At 37.7% G+C, this 16664-nt stretch overlaps 1 protein-coding gene across 1 annotated transcript in view; it reads left to right on the top strand.

The window, feature by feature from the left end:
- SDK1 (sidekick cell adhesion molecule 1) overlaps positions 1-16664 on the top strand; it is a 1142665-nt gene that overhangs the window by 1021485 nt on the left and 104516 nt on the right. Inside the window, 4 exon segments of the mRNA XM_043999243.1 lie at positions 11667-11802; positions 13484-13543; positions 15186-15239; positions 15242-15272. Coding sequence (XP_043855178.1) covers positions 11667-11802; positions 13484-13543; positions 15186-15239; positions 15242-15272 — 281 coding nt within the window.

Below are 16664 nucleotides of genomic sequence, written 5' to 3'. Positions count from 1 at the left end.
TTACATAATTATACAGTTATAACCCACATCTGATTGCTTACCACCTTGGGAGGGGGAAGATGAGGGAGGGAAGAAGGGATAGAATTTGGAACTCAAAACTATAAATAAAAATGTTTATTACTTAAAAATACATATACAATGCTACTCCTCTACTCTTTGCATCTATTGTATTCCTTTGACAGTTATATCCTTCCAGAGTAATTTTCTAGTAGTGGGTCCCATTCTGCCAAATTGTAGTAATACTCATGAGGTAAAATTTGCCTCCTTATATTAAGATTTCTAGTTAATCCAATTCATTACTCTTACTTTGTACAATTATATGTAGATATCTGAATCTTTTAGCTCTCTGCTTTGATATTATCTGCCGTGAATTACTGGTTCTCTCTTCTGCTAGCCTGTATTCTGTTGATGAGTTCAGGTTTGAAGATGTTGAGTTTATGCTCTTGACAGGACATCCTCATGTAGTTGTCCATTAGACAGTTGGAAATCGGGGACTAAAACTCAGGGGATAGGCTAGAATTGAATATTTAAAGCTGAGCGTCATTTGTGGTTGGAGATAATTTTGATAGACTGGTGGGGACAGAATCCAGGTTAGAAGGAGTTATGAAATAGAAATGAGTATTTGAAGAGGAAGTGGAGGCAATAAAATGGCTACCTACTCACACAAGTGACCCTACATGAAATTTAGGGTGGAGTTTAGTCTCCCTTGGGCTTAGTCGAAAAGAATTTATTGGCGGAAGTTCCCCTATACTTTGTTATGATGCTGTTTCATCTAAAGGACTATGCCCCTTCCTCCTGTCAAGGCCTGTATTGTAGTGAGGTACTAGTATAATATCAGATGTGAAACTATAGATGATCTTTTTTGTATGCTTATTATTTTCTGTCTTTGTTTATATAAGAAAGTGTCCATTTTACATGTGTTTTCAGATTTCTGTTTATTTTTATTCTCTGTGTTAGAGAAGTTGATATTAACTATAAAAATTCATCCTAGATGAAAAATTTAAATTCATCGGGCTTAAACAGAAATTGTCTGGGTACATTTGGTAATTCTTCTTGGTTTATATTTAAGTCCCTGGACCATAGGCTGGTTTCTCTGGATTTTCCAATTTATACCATTTGCTTTCTTGCTTTTGTATCCTCACTCAAGGTGTTCCCTTACTTGCAATGCCTTCCTCATTCTTTTTTTTTTCTTTTCTTTTTTTTTTTTGGTGAGGCAATTGGGGTTAAGTGACTTGCCTAGGGTCACATAGATAGTAAGTGTTAAGTGTCTGAGGCTGGATTTGAACTCAGGTCCTCCTGAATCCAGGGCTGGTGCTCTATCTACTGTGCCACCTAGCTGCCCCCCTTCCTCATTCTTTTTACTGGCCTGAGATAATCAAAATCCATGAACCTTAGACTCATGTTGTCCATAAAGTTCTTCCTGACAGCCTTTATCAACCACCCCCTACTATGAACTGCTATCACCTGCAACACTGATTCGGCACTTAGCATTTACTGCTTTGTCAAGCTAATTGTCTTTTTTATTCTTTAGATTATGTCTTCCCAATTATAGTATAAGTCCTTTGAAGGCCAGTTCTATGTCTTATGCCTTTCTTTATGCTAAATACTAAATATATTGTCCTGTACACAATAAATGCTACAGAACTGTTGAGGAGGAAGAAGAAAAGAAGGAGGAAGTGGAGTACGAAGAAAAGAATTAGGCTAATGGAACAAGTAGAGGAAAGTAGGGTTTTCAAGTGAAACATAGACAACTATTTGTCATGGGACCACCAAGGCCATCTAGTCTAACCTCTACCTACATTTACTGTTATAAATACTTAGATGTATTATATTCATATATAGAAGAAAAGCTACTAAATTGTTTCATGTTTTATAATACTCAGGAGAGGGGCCCCAACTCACTTGCTACTTGTATTAAAAAACAAAAACCCAACCATGATCAGATGAGCCTATTACCTTTGTATAACAAAAACAGTCATCTCAAATATGAGTCAAGAAAACAGGGGCTGAGTAGCTACATCAGCTTGCTCGAGAATGAATATCCATTCATTAAGTATAATTGAATATTCTGCAGTATGAAGACTGACAGAAAAACACAGGAGAACACATTTTGATTGTTCAGAATTCTGAGGTAACTCCATACCATATTCAGCAAATGCTCAATTATCTTTACTAATTAAAATGTAATTTAAAGGATAGGTTTATGAAATCATATGATGTGCTGTAAAATCACATTTCGATCATTTTTATTAACTTGTATTTTGGACTATCCATGCCACTGTTTCAATCTAATTAGCATAGAACATTGACAAATTCATAGAATTACAGAATCTTAGAGCAGAAAGAGAACTTAAAGGTCATGTAGGCCAACCTCCAGATGAAAAACTTGAGGTTTGGCCAAGATCACAATTAACAGGAGACCAGCCACAGAATACCAGTCTCCTGACTCCTAGACTAGTGAGTGCTCTTTCCATAGTCCTGTTACCTTGTATGAATACTGTACCTTCCTTTAAAACTATAAAAAAACCCTGCAGTTGTTACCTACCCTCATTGAGATAAATATTTAATGATTATTAGCCATTTGACAAATGGAAAACAAGTTCAAGTGACTTGTCCAAGGATACATCACAGTCATTAGTCAAACCAAGTCAAGAAACCCAGACTGTCTCATTCCCCTTTCTAAGCATTCTTTGCTTAACTATATTAGCGATACAGATATCTTTCTTTAAAGTCCCAATATTTAGATGATACATAAGACCAATGTGCTACAGGAGAAGAAATTACTGTGCTTTCTCCCAGAAAACAGGGATTTGAGTTCCATTTCTACAAGTTATCATCTCTGTGACCCCATGCAAGTATTGCGATTTCCCTCAACCTCAGTTTCCCCATCTGTAAAAATTAACTTATACTTCCTCCGACAGTTATTATAAGGATCAAATGAGATAGTGTATGTGAAAGGTCCTTGTATCCATAAAATGTCACAAAGATATGAACTATTATCATTATCATCATCAGTTGTTATTATTAAAGTTGCTGTTTTTCCTAGACTCATAGAATTGGAGAATTAGAAGGGCCTTTGAAGGTCATCTAGTCCCACTCCTATCCAAATCATGAATCCTGTTTACAGTAATATTGACAATTGGTCATCTGTGCTACTCTTGAAAATTCCCACTAATGGGAAATTCACTACTCCCTAAGGCAGCCCATTCCATTTTTGGATGCTCTGATTGTTAGAGAGTTGTTCTTTACTTCCAATAAGACCTATCTCCCTGTAGATTCAACCCATTGCTCTCTACTCTGCTTTCTAAAGTCATACACAACAAGGTAAATTTCCTTTTCCACATGCTAACCCTTCAGCTATCCCATCCCCCTAAGTCTTCTCTTTTCCAGGTTAAATATATTCTGTTCTTTCCAGTAGAAAGAGAAGCAACACTTGAATTAGAGGACCTGTATGCAAATTCCATCTCTCATGTTTACTATCTGACTGTAGACAAGTCAGTTAATTTTCCTGGGTCTCAGTTTTCTCATCTGCAAAATGAGGGTGCTATATTAGGTCCTTTTCAGTTCTAGAGCTATGAACTATATAGAGCTATAGAGCTCTCCATATATGAGCTATATAGAGCTATAGATTCTATGAACCCATCTTATTGTTAACATAGTTACGAGCCTCTTTACCATCCTGGCCATCCTCCTTTGAACATGTTCCAGCTTTTTCATATCCTTTCTATAATGTGGTACTCAGAACAAGATGCAATAATCCAAATGACATATGGCCAGAGTACGATAGGATTATTACCTCCTCAATCTGGAAAATATACCTTTTACTGCAACCTAAAACCAAATTAGCTTTTAGGACTGCTACTTAGTCATAAAGAATTTATACTCCGGGGCAGCTAGGTGGCACAGTGGATAAAGCAACAGCCCTGGATTCAGGAGGACCTGAGTTCAAATCCAGTCTCAGACACTTGACACTTACTAGCTGTATGACCTTGGGCAAGTCACTTAACCCTCGTTGCCCCACAAAAAAAGAAACAAAAAATACTTTAAAAAAAGAATTTATACTCTATTGTGATCTTCAGATCTTTTTTTCACATCAATTACCTCTTAGCTATGTATCCCCATTCTCCACTTGTGCAAATGATTTTCTGAACCTGAGTTTAAAACTTTCTATTTATCCTTATTAAATTTCATTGTGTTATCTCCAGCCAACCATTCTAAGCTATAATGACATTTTTTGTTTCCTAATTCTGTCATCCAAATTGTTTGTTAACCAACCCAGCTTTGTGTCATCTATAAATTTGATAAGCATGTCATCTATACCTTCATCTGGAGCAGCTAGGTGGTACATTGAGGAGACAGCCAGGCCTAGAGTAAGGAAAACTTAAGTTCAAATCCTGCCTCAGACACTTACTGGCTGTGTGATCCTGGGCAAGTCAAAACCCTGTTTGCCTCAGTTTCCTCATCTGTAAAATGAGCTGAAGAAGAAAATGTCAAACCACTCGAGTATTTTGTCAAGAAAAACCCAAATGTAGTCTTGAAGAGTTGGACATGATTGAAATGATTGAACAACAAAATGTTTTCATCTAAGTCATTGATATGAGGAGCAGAATAAAGCCAAAAGCATTCAATACCACCTTCCAGCCCTGTAACTACATCCTGACCTACATTCACTCAACCAAAACCAAAGCCAGACAACCACACTATCACCTAGTTAACATCTATCCCCCTTGTTTAAAAGGATGCTGAAGGATTTTGTAACATGCATAAAATGACATATTATAATATAGATATATTGTGTCTATGCCATTCTCTTTATCTCCCAGTTTAGTAAATGTGTCAGAAAAGAAAATGAGGTTAGCCTGGCATGACTTCATTCTTTTTTGTTTTTGTTTTTGTTTTTTTAGTGAGGCAATTGGGGTTAAGTGACTTGCCCATGGTCACACAGCTAGTAAGTGTCAAGGGTCTGAGCCCGGATTTGAACTCAGGTCCTCCTGAATCCAGGGCTGGTTCTCTATCCACTGCACCACCTAGCTGCCCTGCATGACTTCATTCTTGATGAACCCTTGTTGGTTCTTGGTGATTTCTGTTCTCTTCAATATGTTCATAAGCTTCCCCTTTAATAAGGTAATTGAAAATTTTACTGGGAACTCTTTTAAAGCTCACTAGCCTATACTTTTTTTTCCCAAAAATCTCCCTTATTAAACTCTGCCCTTTTTGAAAACTGGAATATTTGCCCATCTCTGATTCCATCTATCTTTTCTTAATCTCAATGAATCATTAAACATCCTCTTGATAGCAACTCAGTGAGCACAATGAACCAATTTCATTAGTACCAAGGGATTTGGTTGCTCTAGGCCTGAACATGATCCTCAAGGGCATCAGGTACCCTTCTTACCATCTCTCCACTATCTGGACTTCAGTTTTCTCTTAGCCATTTTAATTCTGTACTCCCCTAAAGAAAGATCAATCTTTTAGGTAGGGAAAACAGAAGCAAAATAGAAACAGAGTTGTTCTGTCTTCTTGTCATCCATTATCATCTCACTTTGTCATCTCTCCTCTCCTTATGCCTGCAAGTAGGAGTCCCATCCCCTGTTTGTTACATGTTTTACAATAATGTAAATACCCACTTGAGCAAATGGTCAGTGAAGTAATTCTGTCCTTCCATAGTTCCCTTTCATTTCAGTAAAAACTGGGCAGCATACTTTTTTGCGTAATGGAGGGTATTGTTTGCCTTGTAGCTAATGAAGAGCATACACATGACATAACCACAGTTTCCAGGTCCTTCTCTGTATCATACCTATAAGAGCCCTGTTGGGGCCCTCCCAGACAGAAGAATTCTCTAATGCTACCATCCTGATTCCTCTGGGATCTCTTATGCCTTTAATTTTTAGCACCAGGGTTTGTGTGAGATGAATTATCAGAGTCTTTGTTTGTTTGGTTAGGTTTTTTGCTGCTCTTCCATGGCAATAACTATTTATCCCCAGGAAAGACATTTTAGTCCAAACATCCTGTAAAGTCTGTTCCTTTTTGTGGCGAAGTGAGTCACTTCAGGCAAAGAAAAAAAAACCACCCAGTGTAATCACTTTTTGGGTCTCTGAGTCTGTGTTGAAGCAATCCTGAGGGCTTCCTGAAGACTTTTTCTGCTGAAACTGAAATTCTATGGAGTAGTAGCATATGTAATCTGGAACAATTTGAGAGCTTTGAAGACGGACCCGCCGATTAGATTGTTACACTATTACTTAAGATACCTAATTTCAAATTCTCGATCTTCCCTGTCTCTTTTTTCTTGTCCTTACCTCTTCAAGTTAGGTCAGATATTAAGGAGTTAGTTGCTATTACATAGTTTTGGCAGGATTCTCACCCCACCTACCCACTGTGCCTCAGGCCAGGACAAAAACATCTTTAGGGTCCAGAACAGAACGTGGTTGGAACCTTTATTAAGAGAAAGGAAGTTATAAGGAAATAACATCAGTAATTAATTGTGTGGGAAAACTCCCAAGACCTTGACAGCAAAAAAGATTTATATTTTTCTAGTTGTTCAGTCTTATCCAATTCTTTGTGATCCCATTTGGAGTTTTCTTGGCAAAGATACTGAAGTGGTGGCCATTCTTTCTGCAGCTTATTTTGCAGATGAGGAAACTGAGGCAAACGGTCATTGACTTGCTAGGATCGCCCAGATGGTGTCTGAGCTGTGATTTTGAACTCAGGGCCACATAACTGCCCCATGTACTTTTTTAGTCTTCAATTTTTAACATTGATGAAGATATATCATTTTTAAAAAAAAATATGTTATTTCAGTGACTTACAAAAAACTTACAACAAATTAATCCATCAGGCACACTACCTCAGAGGTAAACAGCCTTATTATATGCTAAAAGTCATTGATTTAGGGGGCAGCTGGGTGGCATAGTTGATAGAGCACTGGCCCTGGATTCAGGAGGACCTGAATTCACATCCAGCCTTAAACACTTGACACTTACTAGCTGTGTGACCCTGGGCAAGTCACTGAACTCTCATTGCCCTGCCCCCCCTCCCCCCCCAAAAAAGTCAATGATTTGGAACCAGAGGTCCTGTACTGGAATCCCAGCTCTGGCACTTACTATTTGAATGATGTTGTTTCCTCATATGTACTCTGAAGAAGTTAGACTAGAGCAAGTGTCAAACTCAAAAAGAAACAGGGACCATCAATCCACATTAAAGTTCCCAGTAGGCCACCTATTACGTAGTTTTAAAATGGAACATTATCCATGTTTTACTGTGCTTTTATTAATTTTGTTAATTATTTCTCAATTGCATCTTAATCTGCTTTCATGGATGCACTTGCTGGTGTTATGGCTGTCTGGCCTCCTGTGTGATCCCCTCTGGACCAGAATCTTTTAAGATTGACCTCTAAACCTGGAGCCTATAATATGTGCATATTCATAGATCTTTGGAATCAGATGCCTCTTAGTGACTGAAACTGTTACAGGGAGTGGAATGCATTGAGTTCAGTGGCCATTTACCTCCCCATGAAGCAGTTTCATTTTTGGTAAATCCATTGATTTCAGGTGAGGAACATTCTTTTTTTTTCTTTTCAATATATTTTTATTTGTCAATCATTTCCCCATAGGTTTTATTTTCCCCAAATGTAAATACAAATTTTGACATCAAAATTAAAAAAAAAAACTTTGTGTTCCAAATTCTCTTCCTCCCCTTCCCCCCAAGAACTCAAGCAATTCAATATAAGCTATGCATGAGCAGTTATGCAAAACATTTCCACATTAGCCAGGTTGTGAAAGAAAACAGACAAAAACAAAACCAGATAAACGAACTAACAAAAAAAAAATTATGCACTATCAGTTCTCTCCCTGTAGGTTATAGGACCTTCAGAGTTGTCCTGGATCATTGCATTGCTGAAAATAAGCAAGTCATTCCCAGCAGATCATCTTACAGTATTGCTGTTATTTTGTATACAGTAATTTCACATTGCATCAGCTCATGTAGGTCTTTCCTGGGTTTTTCTGATAGCATCCTGCTCATCGTTTTTTTTTTTTCTTTAATAGTAAACTACCTTTATATAGTACTTTAAGAGAGATTTTCTTACAATAAACCCATGAGGTTGATCCCTGCAATAACAGTAATAGATAACATTATATAGTACCTTATACCTGACAAAGAATTTTTTTCACAATAGAGGGACATTCTGGGGAATCTACTTGGGCATTGTTACGGAGAGCTACCATAGCCCTAACTCACCCCCAGTTCCAAGACCATGTAATTCCTTAAACACATTGATTCTGGACTTTTGACCCCAAATTTCTTAGAGGTATTTGGGGTCTACCAGCAGTGACTCAAACCTCCAGAAACTGCCTTAGACTGACTGACATTCAAGGTCTATACAATCCAACACTTACCTTTTTCTAGACTCATCTCCCATTATTACAATACATTTGCCTCACGTTCCAGTCAAAACCTGATCTATTCACCATTTCCCAGATATCCCTGGAACTTTACTGCTTCATTTACTTGGCACACTTTTACACTCAATTCTACCAATGAAAATCTTTCTCATTCTGCCTCCTGAAATATTCCCCATCACCTAAACTGAAGTGGCTCCTCTGTCTTCTGTAATCTCTGGAGCCAGAATGATTCTGTGGAAATAGTATTGAATTTGGAATCAAAGCCCTGGTTTCAATATCACCCCTGCTTTCTGTATCCTGGGCAAGGATGCAAATTTCTCTGGGTCTCAGCTTTCTTATTGTAAAATGTGAGAACTGACTAGATGACATATAAAGGACTTTCTAAAAACTCTTTCTCTAGAGAAGTTGAGTAATGAGAGAGAAACCTTAAATAGTGCTTAAATTTCAGAGTCTTGAGTCACTTCTACAATCCCCCCTCCCACCCCCCATGTCCTAAGCTGTACCACATCCTACTTCAGATATTTATTAACTTTGTGGACTTTGGGCAAGTCACTTAACAAGTCTCTATGCCTCAGTTTTCTTCTTCTGTAAAATAGAGATAATAATAGCAACTACCTCTCAGGGTTGTTGTGAAGATAAAATAAGGTTTTTTTTTCTTTTTCTTTCTTTTTTTTTGTGGGGCAATGAGGGTTAAGTGACTTGCCCAGAGTCACACAGCTAATACATGTCAAGTGTCTGAGGCCGGATTTGAACTCAGGTGCTACTGAATCCAGGGCTGGTGTATTATCCACTGTGCCACCTAGCTGCCCCCATAAGTTAGTATTTGTAAAGCATGTTTCAAACCTTAAAGCACTATATAAATGTTAGTTATCATTGTTATTCATTCAGTCCCTTTTGTCAAATGGGTCATATGTCGATTCTGCTAAGATACGATATACCTCATCCCATCATAGATCATAGGAAATTGAGGTAGAGTAGAATCTTAGGGATCACTTAGTCCAGTCCCTCATTTGAAGTGTTATGTTTTTTAATATTACAAACACTTCCAAATTAGTCCTACTTTGGGACAGTTGGGCAGTGCAGTAGATAAATAACCAGCCCTGGATTCAGGAGGACCTGTGTTCAAATCCGACCCCAGACAATTGGCACTTACTAGCTGTGTGACCTTGGGCAAGTCAGTTAACCCTCATTGCCCTGCAAAAAAAAAATAGCCCTATTTCATGAGAATCTTCTTGTAACAAAGTAAACTAATAATATGATGACTTCATCTGAAAGTGCATGCAGCATTTCACATTTGTAGCATTACCTCCACCTCTCTCTTTTTAAAAATTTTAAAAAAAAATCTATTTTCTTAACCTCCCATCCCTACCTCATTGAAAAAAACAAAGAAAAAAAATTTCTTAAAACAAATATGCATAATCAAGTGAAACAAATCTCCTCAATGGCTGCATATATATGTAGACATGTATTGTATATGTAGACATAAGTATATATGTACACATGCATGTATATACACAGATGTGTGTGTGCATATCCTCATTTCTCTTTCTCTCTCTCTCTCTCTCTCTCTCTCTCTCTCTCTCTATATATATATATATATATATATATATATATACGCACACATACACATACACAGTCCTGTACCTTAAATCCATTCCCTCTCTGTTACATCATTGATCCTTTAGAATCATGGATGGCCATTGTATTGATCATAGTTTGAATAGCTTTCAGAGTTGTCTGTTTTTATAGTGTTATTGTTATTACATACATTTACCTCCTAGATCTACTCATTCCATTCTTCATCAGATTATAAAAGTCCTCAATACTGCTTGTTTTTACAGTATTGATGTTATAAATTGTTCTTTGGGTTCTACTCACTTCACTCTGCATTAGTTTATATAATCATCCCCTTCATCATTTCTTACAACACAATAGCACATCCATCACATTCAGACACCATGATTTATTCAGCCATTTCCCTAACTGATGGACATCTCTTTAGTTTCCAGTATTTTTCCCATCACAAACCTGAGAGTCACAGTGCTAAAATGATTTGCTAAAACTCATACAGCCACGAAGTTCAAAGTTCTACCCACTGTATCACACTCCCTCCAAATACATATGGTGCTAATTTTATAGTATGAACAAAAAGTACAAAAGAGAAAAAGGGGAACTCGCTGTGAGCTGGAGTAGTTAGGGAAAAGTTTGTGGAAGTGGTGGACTTGATCTAGGCCTTGAAGAATGTCAAGCAATAACTAAATAGAGGGGCTAGGACCTGGGTAAAGGCAAGAGGTAGGAAAAAGCCTAACATGTGGTAAATGAAAACAGCAAAATATTTAAGGATGTTCTCCAAAAGGCTTTCCACTTCCAGCATCCATATAAACAGAAAGAGTTCATTATCTTTTGAGTTTTTCTTTATCTCCAGCATTTAGCATAGTGCCTGGTACACAGCAGGTGTTTAATTAATGTTTATTCATTGTCTGAATGATTTCCAAAGCTAAAAGAAACTAGGAAAGTTAATAAAAGAGATATAAGAAATCCCTGAGAACTACCCAATGGACAACCAAACTCTTGTGTTGCAGGTAGAACTATGTGTTAGCAAACAATGATGACTTCTGCCCACAAAACTAAATCCATATAATTTATTAAGCACCTACTTACCTACTAAACTAAATACAAACAGATGTAGTTCTTAAATTAAAAATAAAAAGATGGGAGGTAATCTGACCAGATGCAAAAGTACCATCTGGTCAGATTATGGAAGGTCTTGGTTTATGCTCTAGACTCATGCCAATGCCCCTTGTGTTTTCATAATTCCTTATTTCCAGTGGCTGCTAATTTATAGCCCAAGAGCTGCTACATTTTGGATTCCTCTTTGGCCTGTGTTGGATGGCATTCAGTACTTTTATCTCCTTATCTTCTGGTGTAGATAAGTTTTGAAAATTGCATGTCTGCATTCACGTACATGAGTACTCTCTCACACACACACACGCGTGCAGGAAGACTTCAGTGTCTTCCAGAATTAATAAATTTGATGCTCTACAAAGCTTGCACAATGGGAATTAATGTCACTATGTCCCATCAAGTCTTGTTTTTCAAGAAATCTAAATTTTTCCTATTCGTTTATGCTAAGTTGTATTATCTAGTCAGGTGTAGCTTCACATTCTATGATCACACTTGTCTAATTTACATTGAGATCAGGAACAGAAGGCCACTCATTTTATTTCAATTCCCATCCTTCATTAAGTAAATCTGACCTTTTTGCAGCCACCAAGGGATGAGAGTCTGAATGGCCTTCTTGTAGGATACCGAATCTATTATCGGGAGCTGGAATATGAAGCTGGACCTGGAACAGAATCCAAGACTGTCAAAAATCCCTCAGCTCTTAGAGCAGAGCTCACACGTGAGTATCCTTCCCTTCCTGACCAACATTCTGTACTTTCATTGGGTTGAATGACTAGTCAGAGATAGTTAAAATACCTGTGGGTAGAGCTCAGAAGAATTGCTGGTGAATTATGACCATTTGGAACCAGAGATAAGCTCTAATCATTGATGTACTATCCGATCAAGCTCAGTTCTGCCTGGACACATGTTGATTAGCTGTGATAACAATGGGTGATATCAGAGACTTAAATGGCTTGAAAGGTCTGCTTTTCTCTCCATCTCATCCTTAATCTAGGGGAAAATTGTTTTGTTTTGTTTTTTCATTTTCTGGTTCTGGGAATAATGTTACAAACAATAGCCATTTCCTCCTATGATATTACAGTAGCTAGATGGTTCAGTGAATAGAGTGTCAGGCCAGGAGGCAGGAGGACTTGAGTTCAAATCTGGCCTAAGACACTTCCTAGCTGTGTGACCCTGGGAAAGTCACTTGATCTTGTTTACTTCAGTTTCCTCAACTGTAAAATGAGCTGATGAAGAAAATGGCAGAACACAACAGTATTTTGCCAAGAAAACCACAAACGGGGTCACAGAGTGTCAAACAGGACTAACCAACAACAACTATGACATTATAACACAATGGGAAAATGAAGGTGCCATATTTTAACTATTTTGATGGTCACATTATATTGCTCCCTACCACCTTCCATTGTCTTAAGTTATTTACCACAGCTCCATTTGCTATATTTTTTTCATGCCACCTGCTTTCTGATAATTCATCTGTTGGTAACCTTTGATTTAGACCAGGTTCTTTTCATCAAATCATCTGTAGAAACAGAGGCCCCACTTGCTTAAATAGCAGCTGTTTTCCTTCTTTTCATGTTTCACTGCTGTGGTTTAAAGTTGGCTTGGTACCAGTGATGCAGGATCAGCTAATCCAGTTATAATTTGGGAAGGAAATTTGATGAAGGGAAATGATTTTTTTCAGAGACTTCATCTGCTTTCACAAGAAATATTGACATATCCTTTAGCTGTCCCTTGCTGATTACCAACATGCAATGATTTCCCTGGGTTTGTTTTGTTATTCTTGTTGGGGTTTTTTGGTATGTGTGTGGGGTGTGTGTAGGGGGTGTTGGTGTTTTGTTTTGTTGGTTTTTTTTTTACTTAAGAGAGCACTGCTGATACTAGAGATGCTCCATCTTCAAACATAGATGCTGAATCATTTTATGTTATAGAAATCCACAATTTCAAGTATTCTTCAGCTTCAGGTTGTCCTATCCTGTTAGGACCAATGCCCTGTACTTCAGCATGAGCAGGCTGACAATGATGCACACCACAGAGTAATTGGAAAAGTAATTTCTCCAGCAGAAATAATTTTGAGTTCTTCTAGTGTGGCCCTGTGTTACCTCATGTCAAATACTAATTTGTTCCCTTTAATCAAAGGAATAAACACATCTCCCCCATGTCGTGTATTTGCATGGCTTTCTGTTTTATGAAGGAATGCAGTAATCCCCGGCGAATGGGATGATTTGATGTGTTATGGGAGGTAGTGTGGATTTTATCGCCCTTCCAGTTGCGGTGCTAAAGCTAGAACTGGGTCTGTCTAGGGTTTGCATCATTTCCCTCTGTCTCTGCTGTACATCATTTACAATAACTATTTCCCTGCACGGTAACTAGCTTTCTGCTTTGCTTACCCTGAATAGCCCAAAGCAGCTTCAAGACAGTGAACAGCAGCTCTGCATTAACAACGTATGAATTAACACGTAAGTGAACACTGCCTTCGGCACAAAACCTTTGTAACTGTGGAAAGTACAATCTGGGCAAGTGCTATTGGCCCTCTCAGTGGACCAAACAGTAACTAGCTTGAATTAATGGTTTCTCTGCTTTTCAACATTTGCTAATAATAATAATAATAATAGTAAAAATAAAATAAAAGGGAACATTCAGAAGCAGATACTGGAGAAAGGAATTTAATGACTTCTAGGTATTCATGGTTTTTAATAGTAAGAGAAATCTGACTTGTTAACTCCTCTTTTCTAATCCTATCCAAATTTTAACCAAATCATACTGCTTTTCCCATAATTCTTGCATAGGGATGTTTTCCAGCTGCAAAGAAAGGATTAGGGAGGGACTCAAAGAATTTGCTTTTGGTAGAGAAGAGCACTGGGTTAGAAAATGAATAAACAAAGTTAAAAGGCCAACTGTTTTATAGTGATGATGGTTCACTAGATAGGGCTTGCTCCAGGCTTTTGAATTACATATCTGAAACAGGCCAAAAAGTTAAACTCAAACCCCACACAAACCACATGCCTACTTTCACTCACATATGTACCATTTTCCTCTTGACTGGGCCTCCCTTCTTTCTCATGGCTTGCCAATAGAATGAACTCTATTGCTGAACCCCAAAGACAAGTCAATCTGAATCAAGAAAGCTATTTCCTCTGACTGTGTATTATTTATAAGGTAACACAATTACAGAGATGTCACAGATAGCATTGAATGTGAATCTGAAACCAAAGAAAGATGCTGGACTTCTGACTTAGAGATGTGAGCAGAATTCTTGTAAATGTTTCTTTGGAGGTGAATTTGGAAAGGACATCAAGAGAGCAGATCCACTGAAGCTTTATTTATGTCATTAATATGCTGGGAACCATGAAGTTGAAAGCATAGCCCTCTTCCTGAGCAGAAAGTATCAGCAATATGACACCTTCATGCCTTTGTATACAGTTGCACATATACAAATGTAGGACCTCAACCTACAGCTACCCACTGATGGAAGAATCTTAGTCAAAAGGGAAGTCTTCCAATGTGATTTTGCACCTTTTTAATATATTGGTTGAATATTTCTGCAGACCAGATGGGTGCCAAATTTCTACTTGGGAAACCAGCCCTAGATAATTAGGTTCAGACACAATATGTGGTAATGAATAACACTAAAACTGTTGATCTGTTTGCTTCTCCCTTTGCTTTAGTCATAGCTCTATTCTAGTCAAATCAAACAGATTGTTATTAAACATCTACTATATATATGGTACCTTGCTAGGATTGTGCACCAATAATGTATCTGAGCCAAAACCGCACTTTGCAATCCGTATACCAAGTATGTTGCAGAAAAGAGAACTGGTGCAGTGTTTGCCTCTGAATACAGAATAAGATGCCTTTCTGCAATGTAGCTGCTTAATTAATGATTAGTAGCAGGAAGGGCAATACTGTTAATGATCTAGTTGAGATTTTATATACATTTTCATAATGACTCTGCATTCAGGAAAGATGTCTCAAGAAATTTCCCCCCATTCAAGGAGTGTTGGGAAGGTTCAAAAAGGAATATATTTTAAAAAATAGGTAATAGTCCTGAGAGATGGGTGTTAAAATAGATTTTTACTCCTGCTTTTTTTAACTTTGCAGATTTGAAGAAATATAAACGCTATGAAGTGATAATGACTGCATATAATATCATTGGGAGAGCCCAGCTAGCACTCCAGTGGAGTCTTTGTAGGAGAAGCTGGTAAGCACCTGGTATATTTCCTATTCATTGTGACTATTTAGTGACACTAAACATGGAGTAACTAGAAATACTACTTCATGCCCTTCCCAATCAAATATTACAGTACCTACATTATTCCTTCTCTCAGCTAAATAATCTTTGGAATGTGAGAATAAGGAGCTTTTCATAATCATGGTGTGTCCAATGAAGTAGGTCTAACTGGAAAAGGCTGACTTTGTTGAGAGCTGTGATTTCTTTGATGCTGAAGTGAATAATCAGCCTTTACTATTGAGATTCAGATATCTGAAGTTAAAAATACTTATTACAGTTGGTGATTGAAACTTGCTTGAGTGAGGGGAACAAAAAAAGTTATTGTTGCAATAGAAAACTCATATGGTGTGTAACTTGAATTAAAAACAAATCAACTGCGTTTTTTGTTTGTTTGTTTGTTTGGTATACCCAGCACTTAGTACAGTAGCTGGTATATAGTAAGTATTTTCAAAATGTGTGTTGATTGATTAACAGACATTGGTCATTTAAGAGGCAGGTCAGGTTTTGAGGGAAATATGCTATTTGATTCTGGAACATGTTGAACTTGAGGTTTTGTTGAACTATTGGGCAGTTGGAGATGCAGTACTGAGATTTAGAGACATACAGATTTTTGAGTCATTTGCATATAGGAATCATTTGAATCTATGGGAGTGAAAGAAATCATTAAAGGAAGAGAGAACAGAGAGAAAGGAGAGCCAAGAACAGAAGGTTGGGGATAGTCATACATTTAAGGAGTTGGAAGGGGAGGGGGGCCAGAGATGGAGGGGTCAAAGATGCAGAGAAGAACCATGAGAGTTCATTGTCATGAAAGCCAGAGGAAACCAAGAGAAAGAGTGTCAAGAAGCAGAGAGTTGGTCAATACTGTTAAATGATAACAGAGCAGAAAATGAGGGTGAAGATATAAGAAAGCAGGGCAGCTAGATGGCACAGTGGATAGAGCATCGGCCCTGGATTCAGGAGTACCTGAGTTTGAATCCGGCCTCAGACCCTTACTTAACACTAGCTGTGTGACCCTGGACAAGTCACGTAACCCCAATTGCCTCACCCAGAAAAATAAAAAAATAAATAAAAATTTAAAAAAAAAAAAGATATAAGAAAGCAGCACTGAATTTGGCAGCAGTACCTTGGAAGAGTGCAGTTTAAATTGAGGTGTGAGTGTAGCACCAGATTAGAGGGAGATAAGGATGAGTGGATAATGGGTGAATGGAATTATGAACCTATAGAGATAAGTCTAGAATTAAAGTGTAGAAGTGGCCAGGAAATAAGATCAAGATAGGAGGGTTGTTTGAGGGACAAGCAGGGTCAAGGAAAAATGTGTGACAATAAGAATTCCCTTGAATTTTATAATA

The sequence above is a fragment of the Dromiciops gliroides genome, chromosome 1, assembly GCF_019393635.1.
Source record: "Dromiciops gliroides isolate mDroGli1 chromosome 1, mDroGli1.pri, whole genome shotgun sequence".
In the NCBI taxonomy this organism is placed as follows: Eukaryota; Metazoa; Chordata; class Mammalia; order Microbiotheria; family Microbiotheriidae; genus Dromiciops; species Dromiciops gliroides.
This window is presented reverse-complemented; position numbering and strand designations above follow the sequence as displayed.